The sequence below is a fragment of the Psammomys obesus genome, unplaced genomic scaffold (assembly GCF_907164565.1).
Source record: "Psammomys obesus unplaced genomic scaffold, mPsaObe1.curated_primary_1811, whole genome shotgun sequence".
Classification (NCBI taxonomy): domain Eukaryota; kingdom Metazoa; phylum Chordata; class Mammalia; order Rodentia; family Muridae; genus Psammomys; species Psammomys obesus.
In genome coordinates, this window is record NW_026596415.1 from 226,776 (window position 1) to 248,352 (window position 21,577).

At 44.0% G+C, this 21,577-nt stretch overlaps 1 protein-coding gene across 4 annotated transcripts in view; it reads left to right on the top strand.

Moving 5' to 3' along the window:
- Myh11 (myosin heavy chain 11) overlaps positions 1-21,577 on the top strand; it is a 101,223-nt gene that overhangs the window by 11,721 nt on the left and 67,925 nt on the right. For all 4 annotated transcript variants that reach the window (XM_055597684.1, XM_055597685.1, XM_055597686.1 and 1 more), the window contains exons 2-3: positions 3,098-3,458; positions 10,648-10,804. In XM_055597684.1, the coding sequence (XP_055453659.1) occupies positions 3,114-3,458; positions 10,648-10,804 (502 nt within the window). In that variant the 5' untranslated portion in view covers positions 3,098-3,113. The remainder of the gene's footprint in view (positions 1-3,097; positions 3,459-10,647; positions 10,805-21,577) is intronic.

The window sequence follows — 21,577 nt, forward strand, 5'->3', positions numbered from 1 at the left end:
GTTCCTATTACTGGGGAATCCTCTTGGACACTGAGCTGCCATGGGCTCCTTCTGTGCAGGGGTTCTAAGTTATCTCCATGCATGGTCCTTGTTTGGAGTATCAGTCTCAGAAAAGACCCTTGTGCCCAGATTTTTTAGTTCTGTTGCTCTCCTTGTGGAGTTCCTGTCCCCTCCAGGTCTTTCTATCTCCCCCTTCTTTCATAAGATTCCCTTCACTCTGCAAAAAGTTTGGCTACGTATCTCAGCATATGTTTTAATACCCTTCTGAGTAGAGCCTTTCAGAGTCCCTCTGTGATAGTCTCCTGTCCTGTTCCCTGTTTTCTCTCTCTTTTGATGTCAATCTCATTTACCTTTCTGAATGAAGATTGGGCTTCTTACCAGGGTCCTTCTTAATTAGCTTCCTTAGGTGTACAGGTTTTAATATGATTATCCTTGGAACAAAGTCTTGTGTAACCCAAGAAGCCTCAAAGTTGTGTAGCAAAGGATGGCCTTGATGTTTTTTTTTTTTTTTTAGTTTTGTTTTTTTTTTTTTATGCTACTGACTTCTCAAGGACAAGCATTTTAAAACAGGCAAAACAAGCTTTATCTTTGATTTGCTGCCTAAGTGTATAGGGTGCATGCACACATGTTTGTCTGTGTGTGTATGTCTGTGTGTGGAAGAAAAAGGGAGGGAGAGATCAGATGATGACTTGTGGAAGTTCTCTCCTTCCACTTTGTGGAAGACAGGATAGAACCCTAATTATAAGGCTTTATATATATTATAGCAAGCACTTTTACCCACTGAGAACCTCTTGCTGGCCCCACCCTCTGTTTCACTGTGTGGGATTTTATTGAATCCCATCTGGAGGCTCATTTTTGATGTTTGGTTTTTCAAGGCAGGTCTTATCTCTGTGACCCAACCTGGCTTAGAACTCACAGGAATCATGCTGCCTCAGTCTCCCAGGTGTTAAGATTGCAGGTGTGAGCCACCATGCCTGACTGCTTCTGAAAGCTGCTGCTTTTTCTACTTTTCCCTCTGTTTGTTGGTTTGATTACTTGTGGGGTTAGGGGTTGCCAGCCTGATCTATCACTTCACAGCCTCCATCAGCTTTCCAGCTAACAGTCAGTCTTAAAATGGAAAGCCTGATGGCTGAGAAAATAGCTCAGTTGCAAAGCATGAAGACCTGAGTTCAGATCTCTAAAGCCTGCATAAAAAAGCCAGGCATGCCAACATGCACCTGTAATCCCAGCACTGGGGAGACGGAGACAGGAGAATACCAAGAACTTGCTGGTCAGCCAGTGTAGTTTAGTTGGTAAGCTCCAAGCTCAGTGAGACCCTGCCTCAAACATAAGGTGGAGAGTGATTGAAGATGGCATCTGACAACAAGCTCTGGCCTCCATACATGTATGCACACATGTGAACTTCCTCACACGAACACATATATGCATAGACATGTACACACACATTAATGAATATGAACAGGTGCACTCAATGGCCCACACATTAAAATACGTATGTACACATACTTAAGTGTACACATAAGCATGCATAGTATATAAACATTCACACATGTATACATATACCTAGTTCATGAATGAACACACAGATGAACACATGAATGCATACATATTCACACATGGAGACATGAACACATATATGTTATGTTTTATATTATCATCACTGTGCTACACCCCAGACCAGGTTTTAAATGTTTTTAAACAGATAAACAAGCTATTATCTATACTGTTTTGTGATTTCTTTTATTTTAAAAAATGATCTCTTGATAGTCAATCCCTAGAATCCTCCCTGCAGCAGCGCTTCATTTGGAAACAATTCACATACAATCTAATTCACTTATCTATTTATTTTTGATGCTGGGGATCAAATCCAGGGCATTGTAAAGCTAAGCACACATTCCACCACCAAGCTGCATTCTTAGTCCCCTTCCCATTAATTTTTTTCAATCCAATTATTTTTAGAGTATTCTTAGATTTGTGCATCCACTACTACAAGTTCAAGAATATTTCCATCACCTCCAAGTAACTGTGCACCTGTTAGCTTTTACCTTGTGATTCTTCCCCAGCTCCTGACAGTTGCTAATTACCTAATTACCTTGTTTTCATGGATTTGCCTCGTCTGGACATTTCTTATAAATTGAATCATACCATATGTGGCCACATTATAGGAGGCACAGCATTCTGTTCTTTTTTTATGGTTCAATATATTCCTCTGTATGGCTCTACCACATTTTATTTATTCATTCTTCTGTTTTGAATATTTGTGGTATTTCTTTGGGGCTATTATAAACTTGCTAGGAACATTTATGATCACATTTTTAGACACATCAGTGCATTCGTTTATCCTAAGAATCGAATTTCTGAATCATATGGTAGGTCTGTGTTCAAACATCAGAAAATCCACCATTTATTTTGTAGCAGGCAGTTAAGATTTAGGTGTATTTTAGCTGGGTGCAGTGATGAACACCTTTAATCCAAACACTTGGGAGGCAGAGGCAGGCAGGTCTCTGTGAATTCGAGGCCAGACTGGTCTACAGAGCAAGTTTCAGAACAGTCAAGAAATCATGTCTTGAAAAAAACAAAACAAAGTTTAAAAAAAAAAGATTAGGGCTAGAGAAATGGCTTAGCTGTTAAGAGCACTGGCTGCTCTTCCAGAGAATCTGAGGTCTAATTTCCCAGCACCTGCATGGCAGTTTACAACTGTCTGTAACTCCAGTTCAAGAGGATCTGACATCCTTACATAAATACATGTAGAATAAAGTTAAATTTTAAAAAGATCTAGGCATCTTCCATGTCAATATTTGCAGAAAAACTTCTTCAGCACCAAGTGGTAGTTCACTGTAAGAAAATGCCCTGGTTTTACATATCTAGTCCCACAAAGATGGGCATTTGGATTGTTTGGGTTTCATTCTGAGATTCTCATGTCATTCCTTACCTGAAGGACATCAAGGTTGTTGCTGTTTGATAACATAACCAATACTGAAGGGGGCATTCTTATTTTTATGGGATATTTTTGTACCCTGAATCCCTAGATATGGTGAGATGAGGTGAGGGCCTACTCTCTTAGGCTTCATTCTGACTCTGTCTTTTTACTCCACAGGGGACCACCAAGCACCATGGCACAGAAAGGGCAACTCAGTGATGATGAGAAGTTCCTCTTTGTGGACAAAAACTTCATGAACAGCCCAATGGCCCAGGCTGACTGGGTAGCCAAGAAGCTGGTATGGGTCCCTTCAGAGAAGCAGGGCTTTGAGGCAGCCAGCATTAAGGAGGAAAAGGGTGATGAGGTAGTTGTGGAGCTGGTGGAAAATGGCAAGAAGGTCACAGTGGGTAAAGATGACATCCAGAAAATGAACCCGCCTAAGTTCTCCAAGGTGGAAGACATGGCAGAGCTGACATGCCTCAATGAGGCTTCTGTGCTGCACAACCTGAGGGAGCGATACTTCTCGGGACTAATCTATGTGAGTATCTTGGAGTAATGACCTTCTTTTAGTCTCCTGTGGAAGAGAAAGGTTTAGAAATGTTTGTGAGCTGGGTGTGGTGCATATCAGTAATCGAGGCATTCAGAAGGTGGATGTGGAAGATCAAGAGTTCAAGGCTAGCCTGGCCTACAAAGTGATACCCTGTCTCCAAAAAAGTGCTTGCTATACATATATGAGGACCTGAGTTTAGTTCCTCATCACCCAAGTAAAAAGTTGAGCATGGCAACATGTGCCTGTAACCCCTGTTCTGGAAAATATAGGAACTAGGCTAGCTGCATTGATGAGTTCTACATTTAGTAAGAAACCTTGTCTCAGAGAATGAATGAGGACGGCATCTATTATCAACCTCTGGCATGAAGATACATGTTCATACACAAACCTGCACACACACAAACATGTGTACACATATGCACCACATACACACAAACAAATACTGTGGTTAGGACGCGGATCAAAATTCTACAGATTTGACTCTTAGTGGGGGTCACACTACAGGTAGGCATCAGTCACTGGGTTCACAACTGTCCTGCCATGCCTGGTTCAAGATCGAGAACACACTATTGTAGTCTGGAAGCCTCAGTCCTCTCGTCTGTAGAGTAGGAATGGTCACCTTCCACAGGCAAAGTCCACACAGTCACACACTCAGAGTGCTAAAGCAACCCATGGTGTTGAAAACGTCATTCCTGGCGTTAGAATTAGTTAGATGTCTTACATCTTACATCCTCCTCAAAAAGGCTGGTGCCTCTCTGCCCCTGGAAAGTAAGGCATATAAGGATCTAAATAGGTTTTCTGGAGGTCCTCCTTGACACACAGGAATGGCCACATGGGACCTCAGACTCTGTAGGTTTATTTCGGTGACTTGAAGTCATGCTTTCCAACATGACTGCCTCTGGGTCCTTGCCTCCTAACTAATTGAAAGGTGAGTTTATTTATTTATATATTTTAAACATGAATATTTACAAGGTAATTTCTTCAGCTATATCTTGGCCACATGTCATGAGCTTAACAGCTGTAATACTAGATCACATAATTCTAAAACATTCTCATTATTATGTTCTGTTGCTCAGCCTGAGATACTTGATGAGGGTAGCTTGGTACACAGGTTCCTTGTGGATTGGACCAGCTCCTTAAAACACAAAGGACACAGATATCCCCAAGGTTTCTGCTTGGCAGGCAGAGACCCTGGCCTTTTGTCCACTTTATCTCTGAAGGTGCTAGTAAATCTTTTGGAAGGTTCCCCTTTTATCTAAAATATTCTTTTCCTCTCTGAACTGTGAGGAACCATGTCAGGTTTATGTATTAAGGCTCTTTCTAGAAAGATATCATGAATATTTCCCAGCAGATGGACCCTTGAGAATGCCAGGGGTTTTGTTCTTACTTTTGTGTCTGCTATGGCTGGCTGTTACTTGTCACTTGTTGGGTCCCTTGCACATCTTCTGAAAAAAGGGTGCTCCCATGGCCATAACATCTCATTCCAACCCTTCAGGGCATCCAGCCTTTAACAATGTGGTAGAATGTTGTCACCTACAGATGTGTTGGACCAAGTTTATATTTTCTCTGGGATTCATGGGCTGCAAGTTAGACACACCTGCTACAGTTTGCTCTTGAAAATGACAAAAATCTCCTATTGTAGAATGTAGAATGCTCTGCAGATTTTTTTTTCCAAATTAGTACTTGATAGAGAGAGTGCTGGGCTTTAGGACTCCAGCCTTTCCTCAAGTTGCATCCCCACTATGTGAGGACAGAGACAGGCCTGTGTGTTCATTTTACCTGACAATTCTATGACATAGTAGAAATCAAGAAGCATGGGGGAGGAGGAGTCCTAAACCAGAGATCATTAGAAGCAGATTAAAAGTATCTAGAGGCTTCAGATCCCTGTCATGCTTCTCTGGAAGGATTACTTTCAGTCCTCTTGGCCTCAGGATTATATGTCTTCTGCTGCCTAGTATCATTCTGCTCAAATGAATCACTTCATAGAAACTTCTGATCATGATGAAAATAACACTGTATGGGTCTGGGAGCCAGGAGTGACCCCGGTCTATAGCAACATAATGCAGGGTTTCTGTTGCCTGGGTATGTAAGGTAATTCTGGACCCTCAGCTCAGGAGGCTGGCTGCCTGATGTTTTCCTTAATGATAGACTTCTTCTGCTAGACTCATCCTAAACAAGGGGCCTTTTAGAAGGCTATGGCAGATCTTTTGTCTTCTGACATCTAGAAGGTTCTATCTAAGACAGAGGGCCTACTTCCTCTTCTGACTATGGGTTCCTTGCAGGGCTGCTGCATGATTTAGGGCACACCTGGCACATAGCTCTGACACCTGGTTTCAGGCACCTTGGCTCTTCTGTACATTGTCATTGGCTAAGACCACTTTGCCTGTAATTTATTACAGAGGACATTACACTCAGCTTTGTTCCAGGCATTGTTCTGGAGTCGGGGTGGGAGTGGGGTAGGGGAGAAGAGGGAGCTCAACTTTGGGACTATCAGGGACTTTCCTGAGTAGGGACACTGGAAGCAATCACCCACAGGGCCCCAAAGGATAAAAAGAAAAAGAACAGTTGCAGGCCACCTCTTGAGAAGCCCCATGAATTAGTTCTTACAATCTTAAGGCTTCAAAAATGAAGCAGGGCTATCCACTCAAAATTTTTTTTGTAAAAGTGTGTGTTAAGGCTGGGCAGGTGGCTCAGTGGGGAAAGTGCTTGTCATGAAAGCAAGAGGACCTGAGTTCAGATTCTCAGTGCCACATGGTGGAATACCTCTGTAACCCTAGCACTGGGTGAGTAGAGAGAGGTGGATCCCAGGACTTCACTGGGTGCCAGCCTAGGCAATCAGTGAGTGCCAGGTTCAGTGAGAAAGATCTTTTGTCTCAAATGATAGTGTAAGATACCCAAGACTGGCCCCTACACACATGCATGCATGCACTCATTCTCATATGTTGCATACACCCCCAAAAGAAAGACATATGGTCCCTCCTCACCTTTTAACTCCTGACCCTTTGTCTTGGGGACAGATACGATTTACAGGGTCATTCATGCCTATCTAACAGCAATATCACTCTCTGAACCTTATGCAACTCATTCTTTTGATCAGCTGAGCCTGTGGCCTTCTGCTTCTCTCTGTCAGCACCTAGTAAGATCTAAGACCTAATGTAAATAGCTAAGGGATGCAGAACTTTCCCTTTCATTTTAGTCCCTTATTCTTCCCACTCCCACCCTCAGAGAGACTAGCCCACCATTCACTTGGAGGCAGCTAGTCTCAAACTTGAGGTCCCCCACCTCAGCTTTTCAGTGCTAGATTTATAAGTGTGGTCCCACTGTTCTTGGCTTCCCTGTTTCTTACCAAGTACCAGACAATATTTTATACATATATAAATTCAGAACATTCTCTGTTCCCTTAAAGAGGCAGCTTGGGCCACATTTTGTTGTGCATCTGTTATTTTCTTTTCTTTCCTTTGCATCTGTGTATGTTAACAGGTACCCTTCATGGCAGATCAAAATCTCCTGCTGCGGCCATGAACTGCACCACCAAGGCCCTACTGATAGGCACCTCCACTGTCACTGGCCTTCCAGCCACAATAGAAGCACATTATTGGTGAAGCATACGTCTCTAGCACAAATACTCCAAAAGTGTGAATGCCACATACAACTCTGTAGAGAATGCAGAGTTCTGATTAGTCTCTGGGGGAGAGAGGAGGCTCAGGGTTAGGCCATGTGCTTATGTAGTGGGTTATGAGGCAAAGCAGAGACTACCCCTGGAATGTGTGTTTTGGTCAGCATCTTCCTCATTACTTCCAATCCTCCTCTCTTCCTGAGGCCAAGCCCTTGGGAGCAGCTCTGCTTGCTGCTCTGAGGCTGACCATATAAAGCATGGGGAACATCCAGGCCTGCTTCCTAATACGGTCACAAAAGGGAGATCCTACTTCAGCTAGGACCTGCTGGTGGCACTGGGATGTTAGGACCTCTGAACTCAAGTATCAGGAGAGGGACTATGCTGGGCATGAGACCCTGGTTTCCTCAAGAGGATTGTTAGCTGAAGCAGACTCAGATTTGCCTGAAGCTTGGATTAAGTGTGCGCTGTGTGGGTGGGCCCCAAAGAAGGAGCATAAGCAAGCAGGAAGAGAGTACAGCTCTCCCTGGGAAAGAGGAGTTGTTAGGTCTCACACTCAGGACAAATAGCTGACTGAAGTGCCTATTTAACATATCAAAGTGGACACTGGCCCCAGGTTCTCCCAGCATCTCTTGCTACCTGTTAAAGTCATACTGGCTGGCATTCCAGGCCTCCTACCCTAAACTCTTTAGCATTGAGCTTCACTGTCCTTCCTGCAGCTGCTCTTCCCTATGGAACCCAGCCATTTTGACTACATGTCCCCTTTGCCTCCCCTTTGCTTCTTGGTCTTCTAGCTCGCTCACTCCTGGCCTCTTGGCTCCTAGTTCCTTTCTTTTCCTCTTCCTCACCCCAATCCCTACCCCACCCTGACCCTACAGCCCCGTTCAATCCTGGCCCTTTCTGGCTGTGCTTTCACTCATACCTGCAATAACCCTTCTCTTCACTATACCATTCTGAAAGGGGTGTTGCTCCAGTGAGCTGGGAGCCAGGGTTGAGACCTAAATAGAGGTGGGGCCTGACTAGTTTTCATTCAGATGATTATTGATTGGCACTACTCTTTGGGAGCCTAGGTATATCGGGGTTAGTAAGGAACAGGCCACAGTTGTCGCTCAGCAGATATTCACTGAACAGGTACTGTATGCAGTTCAAGGTCACCAGGACAAACAGGCAAGGGCAAGCTACCTCTACCCTTGAGATTTCAACTTAACCCTTGGTAATAATTTAGTAAGCATTTAATTAGTACCTACTGTATGTCAAGGGGCTGGGGCTGAAGAGGACAGAAGGAGCGCAGGTGTGTGTGGGTGACTGCAGCTGGCCCTTCCAGGTCAGAAAATGACCTGGGAGACACCACCCAGATCTTCCACCAAGCTGGAGGCTATCCTGGCCAGCTAATCTGACCTCCACAGATGCCTCTTCCCTCTGACTGTTGCAGCTTTGGCTATCCCTAACTGCCTGCAGACAGCCTACATCCTCCTTTCCTGTCTCCCTGTCTGCCTCCAAGCCTTCTGAATCCTGATCTGGACTGCCTTCTTCACTGTCCTTTAAGACTCAGCACTGTAGCAATTCCCACAGTCACCTCAACATTCCTCAGAGCTTCTCTTGTTTTGATTTCTGTTAGTTGGTATGAATCCCCTGTCACTGTTCCACTCTCTCCTCACCTGGAAGTTCTTAGAGAGACAGATACTGCTGAGGTATAGAGCTAGGGCCTTTGGGGCCACCATGGCCTGAGAGTGTTTCCCTTCTCCTCATCAGTTCTGCAGCTGTGATGAGCAGCAGGCATTTATTATCTTGCTTTTGAATTTTGTTGTTATTTCTCACATTTAGTCTTTAGTCTTTGTTGTTTCACCACCACCATCACCTTTCTTTTTTTCTTTACTTTCTTTTTTTAAGACGGGATCTCATATAGCCCAAGCTGGCCTCAAACTTGCTTTGTAGTTGAGAATGACTTTGAACTCCTGATTCTCTGAATACTGTGATTACAGACATGCACCACCATAGCTGGTTCCATGCTACACAAGCCCTGAACCCACTGAGCCACATTTCCAGGTTTTTTCTTTCACCTGTGAACGTGCTGTAGTATGTCACCCCCTCCCCACTGTGGGCTAGCACTGTATGTCACTGTATTTCAGGGTCATCTCACTTCTCAGTATTTACAGTCCTAAATTATTAAATTACTTCTAAGAGACCAGTCCTGGTGGTGCATGCTTTTCATTCCAGCACTCAGGAGGCCAGCCTGGTCTACAAACAGAGTTCCAGGATAGCTAGAGCTATACAGAGAAACCCTGTCTCAAAAACAAAAAGAAAAAAACAAACAAACAAACAAACAAAAATTACTTCTAAGACTTCCTCAATAAATAATAGCATCATTCAACCACATTGTTTTCTTTCTATATAAGGTTAGGACAGTCCTACTGTCCACACATAAGCCTCTACTCAGACTTGTGTGCTAGATATTTCATTGCTGTTTACAAATTAAAAACCACATTGTTATTGGTATTCTTTTGTCTTGTGTTATTTTTTGAGACATGGTTTCTCTGTGTAGCCCTGAGTGTCTTTGAACTTGCTCTGTAGACCAGGATGGCATGAATTTAGAGATCTGCCTATCTCTGCATCCTAAGTTCTAGGATTAAAGGTATGTACCACCACTGCCCGTTGGTATTCTTTAGGTAGCATTCTATCTTTTAATCAAATAAAAAAATCAGAATGAGATAAATAAAAAAGGAATTTTGGAAATGCTGGAGAGATGGCTCAGTTGGTAAAGTACCGGGTGACCAAGCATGAGAACCCGAGTTGAGTTTCCAGCTCCCATGGGGAAAGCTAGCTGTGGAGAGCCTTCCTCCTGTCCCTGTAATGCTGGGGAGAGCCTTCCTCCTGTCCCTGTGATGCTGGGGAGAGCCTTCCTCCTGTCCTGTGATGCTGTGGAGAGCCTTCCTCCTGTCCCTGTGATGCTGGGGAGAGCCTTCCTCCTGTCCTGTGATGCTGTGAAGAGCCTTCCTCCTGTCCCTGTGATGCTGGGGAGAGCCTTCCTCCTGTCCTATGATGCTGTGAAGAGCCTTCTTCCGGTCCCCGTGATGCTGTGAAGAGCCTTCTTCCTGTCCCCGTGATGCTGGGGAGGCAGGGACAGTTGGAGTTTATGCTTAGCCAGCCTAGTCAAATATGTAGTTCCACCTTCAGTGAGAGAGCCCATTTTAAACAAGAGTAAAAAAATGAGGAAGATGCCCCATGTTGACATGTGCATATGTGCCCTCCATATATAAACATGTGCACACAGACACACAAGTTATGTGCCTTCCTGAGGCTTAGTAAGGTAGACGACAGTGGTGGGTTGAGAGCTTAGAAGTGAGCCCAGAACTGGTTAAGACTCAACCACAGGTGGTTTGGGATCCCAATCTTGCTTTTCTCTTCTTTCACCCTGTGTCCTGAATACAAGGGATGTCACAAGGCTCCTGCTGAGCTGCTGAGGAGCCTTAGTTTCCTCACCATGGCATGAGGTTACTGATCGTGGGTGTGGGAGCTTCCCCACCCATCCAAAGGTCCAGAACTAAGCCTGGCTCTCTCTTGCAGACCTACTCTGGCCTCTTCTGTGTTGTAGTCAACCCCTACAAACACCTACCCATTTACTCAGAGAAGATCGTGGACATGTACAAAGGCAAGAAGAGGCATGAGATGCCGCCCCACATCTATGCCATTGCTGACACAGCCTACAGAAGCATGCTACAAGGTGAGTCTGCCAGGGCTCAGCCTCAGGCCTAACCTCAGTCCCCACCCCCACCTGCCTGAGTCCCTGTCAGGAATGTGGAGTTTGGCAGGCAGTGCCTTGACTAAAAAAGGACAAAAGCAAAAGGAACATCAGTCTGCAACAAGGAGGGGGCAGGGAACTCAGGGCTTGAGCAAATACGGGCATTGGCCTGTCTGGCTTCTGCCATCCCTAGCCCAGCCAGCAGCCAGAGAGGAAAAAGGACAGGCTGTGGATGAGCTAGAGGCTCCTGGGTTGCCACTTGCTAGTCTTCATTTCTGGGATTGTAGTCAGAGGTCTTTTTCTTCTCAGCCTCAATTTCCTTGTATGTGAAAGGGATAATAGTCTATGTGATAGCTTCTATGAGAGTTGCTGTGGTGACTTTTCCAGTGGAGGACCTTTGCACACATACTCCAAGTCCAGATGTGGCAGCTGTGAATTCTTTATCTGAAATGTTTGGGGACAGAGCCATTGCAGATTTAAAATTCCTCCAGTCCCCAGATTTAAGAATATTTCCAAATCTTCATGATGAGAATTTGTGGGGCTAGAGCTCATGCCTAAACACAATATTCATTTCTGTTTCATTTCTATACAGTTCCGAGGTACTTTTTGATAATATTTTAAATAATCTGGTGCATGAAACAACATTTTGTCAAATGGAATTTTCCCTTTGTGGTCTCATGTTTAGACTAAAGAGTTTCTGATTTGGTGTTTTGGAGTTTAGGATTTTCAACCCATGTGATTGCTATTTTTAATGAGTGTTTCTATTGGGGCGAAATGGCAGATACATAAAAGAAGAATAGGGAAAGTGTTAATTTAAGAGTCCATTGAAGTTAAATTTTATGCCTGATTCTAGTAGGATAATTACCATTTAGATAAAGATATGAATGAAGTATTCTAAAAGGTTCCTTTATGCCTTTTCCTAGCCAATACCTCTTCAGTGCCTGCCCCTGCCTGCTAAGGTCACTACTATTGTGATTTCATCACCATCAGCTTAGTTGTGAACTTCAGCAAAAGCTGCACTTACATTGTTTAACAAGCATTCTGGAGCGTTCCTCCTCCCCAGACCTCCTCAGAAGAAACATGTCAGCTACAGCATGAAGTCTAGGGTATTGCTGCCTGTGCTAGCATGTGGTGCCACTGCTGTGTGACTTTGCTAAGTGAAGCTGCTAAGTGTCCTGTAGCTCTGTTCTTCCTCTGTAAAAGGGGATAAAGAACTAGGTCTTAACCAGGCTCGTTGACCCAGGCTATAATCCAACCAATTATGAGACTGAAGCAGAATGACAACAAGTTTGAGATTATCTGAGCCTATGAAATGAGTGTGAGGTCAGCCCTCAAAGTCAACCAGCCAGTCAGCACATCATCCATCCAAACAGAGAAGTCTGTGACTGCCTCTTAGGGCTGACATGAGAATTAAATGAACTGTTACATCTTTTTTTTAATTTATTTTTTTATTTAGAACTGTTACATCTTAATGTTTTCAAAACATTAAGGCTGGGACTTGATCAACAAACACCCTTTCTAAGCATCCCCAATTCCAAAATCCAAAATCTGAAATGCTTCAAGATCTGGGATAATTTCATTGCAGATTCTAGGAAGTGTAAATTCTAAGCCATGAAATTTTGATTATGAGCAAAGTTATTTAAAACATAACATGAGTCAGGTGTGATGGTGCATGAGTAAAATTAAAATGCCAGCACTGGAGAGGCGGAGGGAGGCAGAGCTCCGTGGCTCTGAGGCTAGCCTAGTAAACAAAAAGAACTCTAGGACAGCCAGGACTACATAGAGAGATCCTGTTTATAAACAAACAAATGAAACACCTTCAGATGGGCTGAGAGATGGCTCAGCAGTTAAGAACACTTGCTGCTTTTCTAGAGAATCTGAGTTTGGCTGCCAGCACCCAGTTCAGGAAACTCCCAAATCCTTCCAACTGTAGCTCCAAGGAATTCAATACCCCCTTCTAGTCTCTATGAGTACCTGAATTTGTATGGACACCCCCCCCACACACACACACACACTTAAATAAAATTTCTAAAAGTCCAGATAATATCTAGAAGACATATGTGAGACTTGGCTTCCTCTCATCTTCAGGCTACTTCATTATGAATCTGCAAATTTTCTCAAATTTGAAGCTATCTGGAATCTGAACACTCTAGTTCTATGCTTTTCATCTATAGGATGCTAGGAATGATTCATGAACAGGAGGACAATATGGAGCATATTGGGACAGGTTAATAGCTATGAGACCGGAGTTAACACAAGAAGGTGGAAGAGCCAGGTGAGGGCCAGTTGGAACCTGCACACTGACATCCCTTCACAAAGGCAGTCAGCTCAAGGGGGCATGGGTCTGAGTTGATGATTGAGAAGAGCTCTCCTGGTGATCCCTGAGGGCAGGAATCCAAGTGCACCTAGAAGATGGAGTTAATGGGTGAAAGCTCCCCAGGCTACCAACAATTTGCCAGACCTCAGGTGTAATAGGAACTTCATCTGCCCAGACATGAGCCTGCCATTCCCCCCAAAGACCAGCAGGGAGAGCGCTGCAAGGTGGGTCACGATGTTCTATAAGGTGGGAAAGTCCTGCTAGGTTAGAATTCTGCCTGTGTTGTTTTATTGTATTTGTGGTCTTCTGGATAGAACTGTATTTAGAAAGCAGCCCAATACCTTTTCGGTGAACTGTACAGAGCTCTGGTGTTCATATCATTGAGCATGCTTTTGATCGAAGGTGACTCAACAACTGAGTGGACTAACAACTAGCTTAGTTATATCGGTTTATACACCATATAATAAGAAGCTACAAGTTAGCTGGGCTTGGTGTCGCAGGCCTTTAATCCCAGTGCTTGGGAGGCAGGGGCAGGCAGATCTCTATGAGTTTGAGGCCAGCCTGGTCTACAAAGTGAGTCCAGGACAGCCAAGGCTATACAGAGAAACTTTATCTTGAAAAACTAAACCAAACCAAAAAAGAAAAAAAGTTACAGGTTGAAGGTTGATTCGGTGGTTCCAAAGCAGCTCAAATAAAGACTAGTTTAGATAGGTTTAAATTTTTAAACGAGGCATCATTTTTCTCTTGGTATTCTTAAGGCATTGCTCTGTTGCCCTCTGATTCCCATTTCAAAGTGAGATTATTGATCCTTTCTGTGTCATCAGTCTTAATTTCTTTTATTCTAATCCTTTAAATTCTTCTCCAAGTCTCTGCTACCAGCGTAGAACTTGCTATCAATCTGTTTTTCATTGTTCTGAGACTTTACTTTTTTTCCCTTAGGTCATGGATATGGAATTTAAGGGGGATACTGAAATGGATTTTGGGGAGTAAGAAGTTTATTAAAGATTATATTAATGCATGAACAAACAAACAGATGACAGCAAACCGCGTGTCAAGGGCTCCGAGGAAAGTTAAACCTGAGCCCTAGAGACAGATAGCATGGCAGGGATTCTGAAGGTATACATTCTTATATGCTTCTGAAAAGGGGGGGGTGGGGTGAAATTTTACATCTTGAGCAGGGAACTGGGTAAGGAAGGTGATGTGTGGCTACTGTGTCCTTTGATATGTCTTGAGATTGCAAACTCCCAAGTGAGAAACCCAGACATCTGACTCTTAGCTAGAGACTCATACTGTTCCCTCAGTTGGGCGCCTGTATTGTGATATAAGCTGGTCTGGATTCTAACATTTGTTGTTTATTGCTGTGGGTTTCTCTTTTTTTTTTTTTTTTTTTACTGCCAGTGCTAGACATTGAACCATAGGTCTTGTGCATGCCAGCCCAGCATTCTACCACTGATCTGCATCCCAGCTCACTTTCCTGCTTCTTATAAATAAGGGCTTGGCTTTGTAGCATTGTTCTTAATCCTTCATCAAAAACCTGGGTGCAGGGGCTGGAGAGATAGATGAGTGGTTAAGAGCACTGACTGTTCTTCCAGAGGTCCTGAGTTCAATTCCCAGCAACCACCTGGTGGCTCATGACCATCTGTAATGGAATCTGATTTCCTGTTCTGGTGTGTGTGTGTGTGTGTGTGTGTGTGTGTGTGTGTATACACCATAATTTTATGCTAAATAAATACCAAATCAAATTCTAAAGTAAGGAAGGCTGACATAACTGTTGCTTTTCTCATGACATGCATTTTGTTGGTCTTGAGGAAACAGCAATTTTTTACTGAGTGTGTATATGCTCATGTGTGTGTGCATGTCCCCTGACCACACATGCATGGCTTGTTGGTAATCCAACACTGGGGGTTGGCACTGTTGTTGTGCCCAGTTCACGAACCCCAAAAGACCAGGAATAAACAGACTCCGCTGTAAATACATGAGGTTCTTTTTATTATAAATGACAAACTGCAGCTTGGGCCCACACCCCCAACTGAGGGAGCGAGGGAGCAAGGGAGTGGTGGGAGCCGAGCATGCTGTGCCCAGGTTAGTTAGTTGGGTGATTTAAAGATTCTGGTCCCTCCCAGCATGCCCAAGGCAGGGGTGATTCCTGCCTGTCAAGCATCTATTGATCAAAATGCTACATTTTTAATTGATTGGCTATAGGAAGGTCCCCAGACCATAATGACCTGGTGTCCCTCTCTAGGGGGATGGGCCAGTTTCCTAGCAACTGTATCTTAGTGGGTGGAGAAAGAATGCAGTAAGGTGGTCTTTCCCCTCAGGGCATTACTGGACTTCTTCACCCACCTAGTTCAGGCCTTAATTGATAGCTGATTTTTAATCTTTTGGTCTTTCATTGTCAGCCCCCTTTTAGAGATGGGGAGATTAGGAATCAGAGCCGTGAAGAACTTTCCAAAGATCAGTGTTAGACTGTTTAAACTTGCTGTCAGTGATCCTTAGGGCCCCTAGAGTTTGCCTGATTTAATAGTGGCACTGAGCTGTGGTTGGCCCCCAACCCGGGAAAGGCCTTTTGTCTTGCTTCTTATCTAGGTGTTGAAGGCTGAAGCCTGGAGTCAGACTCAGCAAATAACAGGAGGATCTTGAAAGGTTGTGCTAAGCCTTCTGATATACCCTGTGGGTCATCACTGTGAGTTCCTGTGGTAAAGTAGGGGAGGTGTGAAAGGCAGATAAGATTTTACTCTAACATGATGAGTGGAGGCCTCAGGAGGTGTGGTGCTGGCTTTGTGTCACCACAAATGCTTTTTTCTCACCTCATCAGCACCAAGAGGACCCTGTCAATGATGAAGAAGAAGGCCCAGCTGAGGCTCTCAGCTCAGTCTTCAAAGCCTGGGCAGCGGCCAGTAAACACCTCTCTCTGTTCTTTGGTTGATATGCCTTAGGGGAACTGGCACAGGCCCACTCGGTCCCTACAGCCTGGTCTGTAGATGAAAGGAGAAAAGAGCAGATACTGCTAACCCTGGGCCTAGAGAGCTGGTAGCAGCCTCTGAATTTGATAATTTGTAGAGGGCTTTACATGACAAAAGATTTACCTTAGAATTCAGCGTGAAACTTGGTGACTTTTCTCTTTTCTCCAAGGCCATGTGGTATATAGGGTACCAAGGAGAAAAATGGGCCCAGAGGCATTTGTTTTTGCTTTGAAATTAAAAAAAAAAAAAGTGTATGGGTATTTTGCCTGAGTGTATGTCTGTCCACTACATGTATGCCTGGTATCTACTGAATTCAGAAGACGGTACCAGATCCCTGATAACTGGAGTTACAGATAATAGTAAGCTTCCATGTGAGTGCTAGGAGCTAAATCCAGGTCCTCTGCAAAAGTAACCAGTGCTCTTTGAGCCATCTCTCCAGCCCTATTTTTGTTTTTGAGACACAGTCTCACTATAAGACTCTAATGGCATCCTTCTACCTTAGCCTCCTGCTGGGATTACAGACATATACCAGCACATCCATTTAGGGCCTTAGGTCTTAATCTATCCAGGCTAGTATAACAAAATGCCGTTATAAACAACAGAAATTTACTTCCTGCTATTCTGGAAGCTCAGATAAAGGCACATACAGGCTTGGATTCTGTTGAGGGCTCATTTCCTGTTCAGTCTGGTAAAGGCAGACCCATTTTCCTGTTCAAGCATGGTGTTCCTGCTGCTGTGTCCAAGGGGAAATAAACTCCCTTGGGCTTTTTTTGTAAGGATGCCAATCCTATTGATGACCTATCACCTCCTAAGGGCCAACGTTGCCTTAAGGGAGAGAACAAGGGTGGAGATTCGAGGGAGACACCATGGCACCTTCTAATTAGAAAGGCCATGTACTCTAACCTTCTGATTCAGAGTAATTGCTGTTCATAAACACTTCTCTGGGTTACTAGTTCCATTCATTCTTCATTCATTCACTCACTCATGCTTGCATTTATAACAGAGTTACAATATGTAGCCCAGAATGACCTGGTATATGAAACCGCTCTCTCCTAACCTCTCAAGGGCTATAATTACAGGTATATATGGTCATATCTGGCCTCAGATCCCAGGTTTCAGTGATGAAGATAGAGGACTGAGAGAGCTCAGTGGGTAAAGTGAGGACCTAAGTTTGATCCCCAGAACACAGTGTGAAAAAAGCCAAGTGTGGCAACACCTGCTTGTAATACCAGAACTGGAGAGATGGAAGCAGGAGGATTCTTGCCAGCCTAACCTGATCAGTGAGCTCTTTTTTTATATACATATATATGTGTATACAAGCATATAAAATATGCTAATGACAGTAATACAGTACTCACAGCTTTGAGCTATGTCATGGAGAACTTCAAGGCTTTCTCAATCTAATCTCAATCCAGTCAATAGAGCAGCTTTTGTGTTCCTGAAAGTATGTTTTCCTCTTGAAGAAACAGCTTTGGCAGGCACAAAGGGCTTCTCAGGATGGGGACACAGGGAATAGTGTCAGGCTGTTTGATGCAAAGTTAGCATCCTACAAATATGTCTCCAAGATAGGACTCAGGGCATGCCTCTGCTTCAGTTCTGCCTAGTCTGGACTGGCTAGTAGAATGGGTACATACAGTGCACCTGTTTGAGTGTCTGTGCACAATTGCTCCTCACTTCTCTAGCTCAGCTTCTATAAATAAATTGCCAAAAATCAGTGACACACTCCATCCTTCCTTCCCCAGCTTTGTCCATCTTTAATCTATTGAGACAGGACCTCACTGTAATCCAAATTAACACTGAATGCAATATGTAGCTCAGATAAGCCTCCTGATGAGTAAGAGGTGACAAGAAGGCACTACTAGCTGAAGGCTGGAAAGTACAGCAACAGGAAGTACAACCAGAGATCAGGTTCTGGTATGGATCTCTCTCTCTCTCTCTCTCTCTCTCTCTCTCTCTCTCTGTTTTTCTCTCTCCCTCTCCCTCTTGGGAGTCAGGACTACCTCCCTTTTTGGGGTCTCTTGGGTACAGGAATGTGTTCCACTTGTGAGGGTAGAGCCTTCACAAACCTTTAGTGACTAGGTGTCCCCATATAGGTAGGGATGTGAGTGTTGGACCCAAGTGGAACTTGGAGTTAGCAGGAAACTCTCACAGTCTTTGCTATTCATGGGTTTATACAAGCACAGGAGGCAGTCAGTCAAGGATCTTAAAATATTAAGTAAATAGTAAATTCTGAGCTGAAGAAGCAGGATTGTCCAGAAGAGTAGCTTTGGGGTACCTATACTGGTATATGGCAATATGTTTCTCATCCAGGGAGCATAAAAAGTATATGGCCTCCTGTCTCAGCAGGATTGACTGAGGTCCTAACCATATGCTGTAGCCCTGCCACACACACAATCTAGATCAGAGACATAAATTAAGTAGTCCCTCAGTGCAGAGAAGGGAGGTCTAAACACTGAAGGCTGCTAACCTGTACCTGTCTCCTAGGCTAGGAGACAGTGGGTACCTCCTGGGAGGTGACAATGAACTTGAGATAGTAGAGCCTCCTGGGGCTGGAAGCAGAAGGGGTGGAAGAAAGACCTGAGTCCTGAGAGGCCATTAGAGTTCCCTGTCCCTGTACCCCTTGATGGTCTAGTTCCAAGGGTTAGAAAATGCCTCCCTGGGACTGGAGAGATGGCTCAGAGGTTAAGAGCACTGATTGATGGCTCTTCCAAAGGTCCTGAGTTCAATTCTCAGCAACCACATGGTGGCTCACAATCATCTAATAATGAGATCTGATGCTCTCTTCTGCTGTGCATGTATACATGCAGACAGAACACTGTATATATAATAAATAAATAAATCTTTTAAAAAAGAAAAAAGAAAATGCCTCCCTGAGCCCAGTGCAAACCTATATCCTATCTGAGTCTGACAGAGACAACATGGAAGGGGGAAGGGACCAGGCCCACAGGTACCCAGAATAGAGTCAGGGCTACAGAGCTAGGGTAGAATCATCTGTGTCTCACTGTCTTTGTGGTATGAGGATCACTCTGAGCCATGCCTGAGCCTTAGCTGACATCTGTCCTGGTATCAGAGGAGGACGCAGGATTAACGAATTTACACTAGTTTCACAGAGTGTATAGAACCTTCTGGAAGCTATCTTCTTGGGGGATATGAAGTAGGAAATTACTTTCCTTGGCCTTGGAGTCTCCTTCCTTCTCCTGTATCTACAGCAGGCTAGTACAAAAAGAAGGAAAGAAGGCATGGAGCCTGGGATGCATTCCCAGGTCCACTTGACTTTCTCCTTTTATGGGTAGCCTGAAGGCCTCAGCCCCAGCAGCTAGCCAGCAAGAACCCCAGCTGGGGATCAACTGAAATAGCCAGTCCATGAGACTCTGGGATGCTGGGCACCTCCAGGGAGTCCTGTCCTGCTATGCCTTAGTGGGGGTGACCCAGGCCTATTATCCCACCCCCCAAGCACATCCCAAACCCAAACTCCAAGACAAGCCCCCAGGCCAGGTAGGAAGGACAGACAAGGACATATTAGTGGTGGGAGTGAGGTCCCAGGACCCAAGATCCTCAGCTAGAAGCCGAGTCACAATAAAGCTGTTATCACCCACAGGTGCAAAAGGCTGCATTCTTCCTGCTTTTGAGCGGCTTTAGTCAGCTGGAGGATTGTTGTCCACCTCCATCCTTCCTGTCCTTGACATACTTCAGTTACAGACACAGCCTGAAAAACTTCTTGTCACTCTGGGAAGCCTCAGGGGTATCCTGGGGTCTGTGCACTGGTGCGTGTCCTGATTATAAGTGTAGCGACAGCCCTCGGTCATTTCTTTGCCTGTTTGATTCCTGTCTTATTCAGTGTTCTATGTTGTAAAGAGAAAGCAGGTCAAGGCAATTCTTATTAAACAAAGCATTTGACTGGGACGTTGCTTACATTTTCAGAGGATTAGTTCATAATCATCATGGTGGGGAGCTGACAGGCATGGCACTGGAGCAGTATCTGAGAGCTTTATATCCCAATCTGCAGGCAGACAGAGAGACTCCGTCTAGCATGGGATTTTAAAACCTTAAACCCCACCCTGTGATACACCTCTTCCAACAAGGCTGCATCTTCTCCAAATGAGGCCGTACCCACGCCAAAAGGCCCCACTTACTTCAAAAGACCCCACCTCCTAATCCTTCCCAAACAGTTCTACTAACTGGGAACTAGGCATTCAAATATATGAGCTTATGGGGGCCATTTTCATGCAAACCACCACAACTCCCACACTCTATGATTAGTTACATAGAAGCAAGGAACAGTGGCTCTTGTTGGCTTGTGTTTCCAGGGCCTGGAGCACAGCAGAGCTTACACATGATGGTATAAACCAAGTGTAGTAGCAGCAACTGAAATCTCAGTTACCAGGAGGTAAAAGCAGGGTAATTATGAATTTGAGGTCTGCCTGGAATATAGAATTGTTTCAAAAACAAACAAAAAGGAGAAAGTACAAATTGTGTTTTTAAAAAAGTTTTATTTTGATAAAATGTATCTAGCATAAATGAATCAATTTTAAATATACAAGTCACAGGTCATTAATGAGTTTACAAGCTATGAAACTGTCAATGTAATTTAATAAAAAATTAGTGTCCTCCTTCTCCCAGCTAAATCTTATGCTCATCGAGGTCATTCCACATTCTCACCCCAGCTCCATGCAAGCTGTCAGGTTCGCCTGTTTTGGACAAGTCAGGTGAATGAAAGCCTTTGTTCAGTCACATTCTGGGACCAGTTTTTTCCCCCTTGCTGTAGTTTTTTCAACTGTTGTAGCAGGTGTCAGCACTTTTTCCTTTTTATTGGCTGAACAATATCTCACTGAAAGGGCATACAACATTTTTAACATCTGTAAATCCATTCATTGGTTGGTGAATATTTTCTTTTCTTCCTCTTTGAGGGGAATATGATATAATGCACACAGTCCTTTGGTTCTTTATTTTGTTTACCTAGTTGGAAAAGAAAACAAAAACAATGCTGTATGTCATATACATTCTTCAAAAAATGTATTGAAAGCCAGCAGGTTAAATAATGGTCATGGGGAGGTTAATTGCTACAATAGAGAGAATCTTTGGTTTAAGGGATCCAGGCAGAACATGAAGCATTTACAGAATTAGGAAAACACATCCCTTTTTCAATCTGCAGGTAAATTGTTTTCATGAAAATACAAATCTTCAAGAATCTCCCCTAGAGTTAAACAGTATATAATCTGTACTGCTGTCCCGGGCAGCCTTGCAGGTCAGGTGCACAGTAGACAGGCCCCTTTCTCAACTATAGAGAGGTCTGGAGTCAGAGACAGTATCATCAAGGTATTTACTCTCAGATAATATAACAAATACTCAAGTAAAAATATGTATGTGAAAGTCCACAGCAGTACAATTCATAGTTAGTCCTAATGTAGGAACAAACCAAATGTCCATCCATGGATGAATTAAATATTGCCTGTTATACAGTTGAATATTACTTGG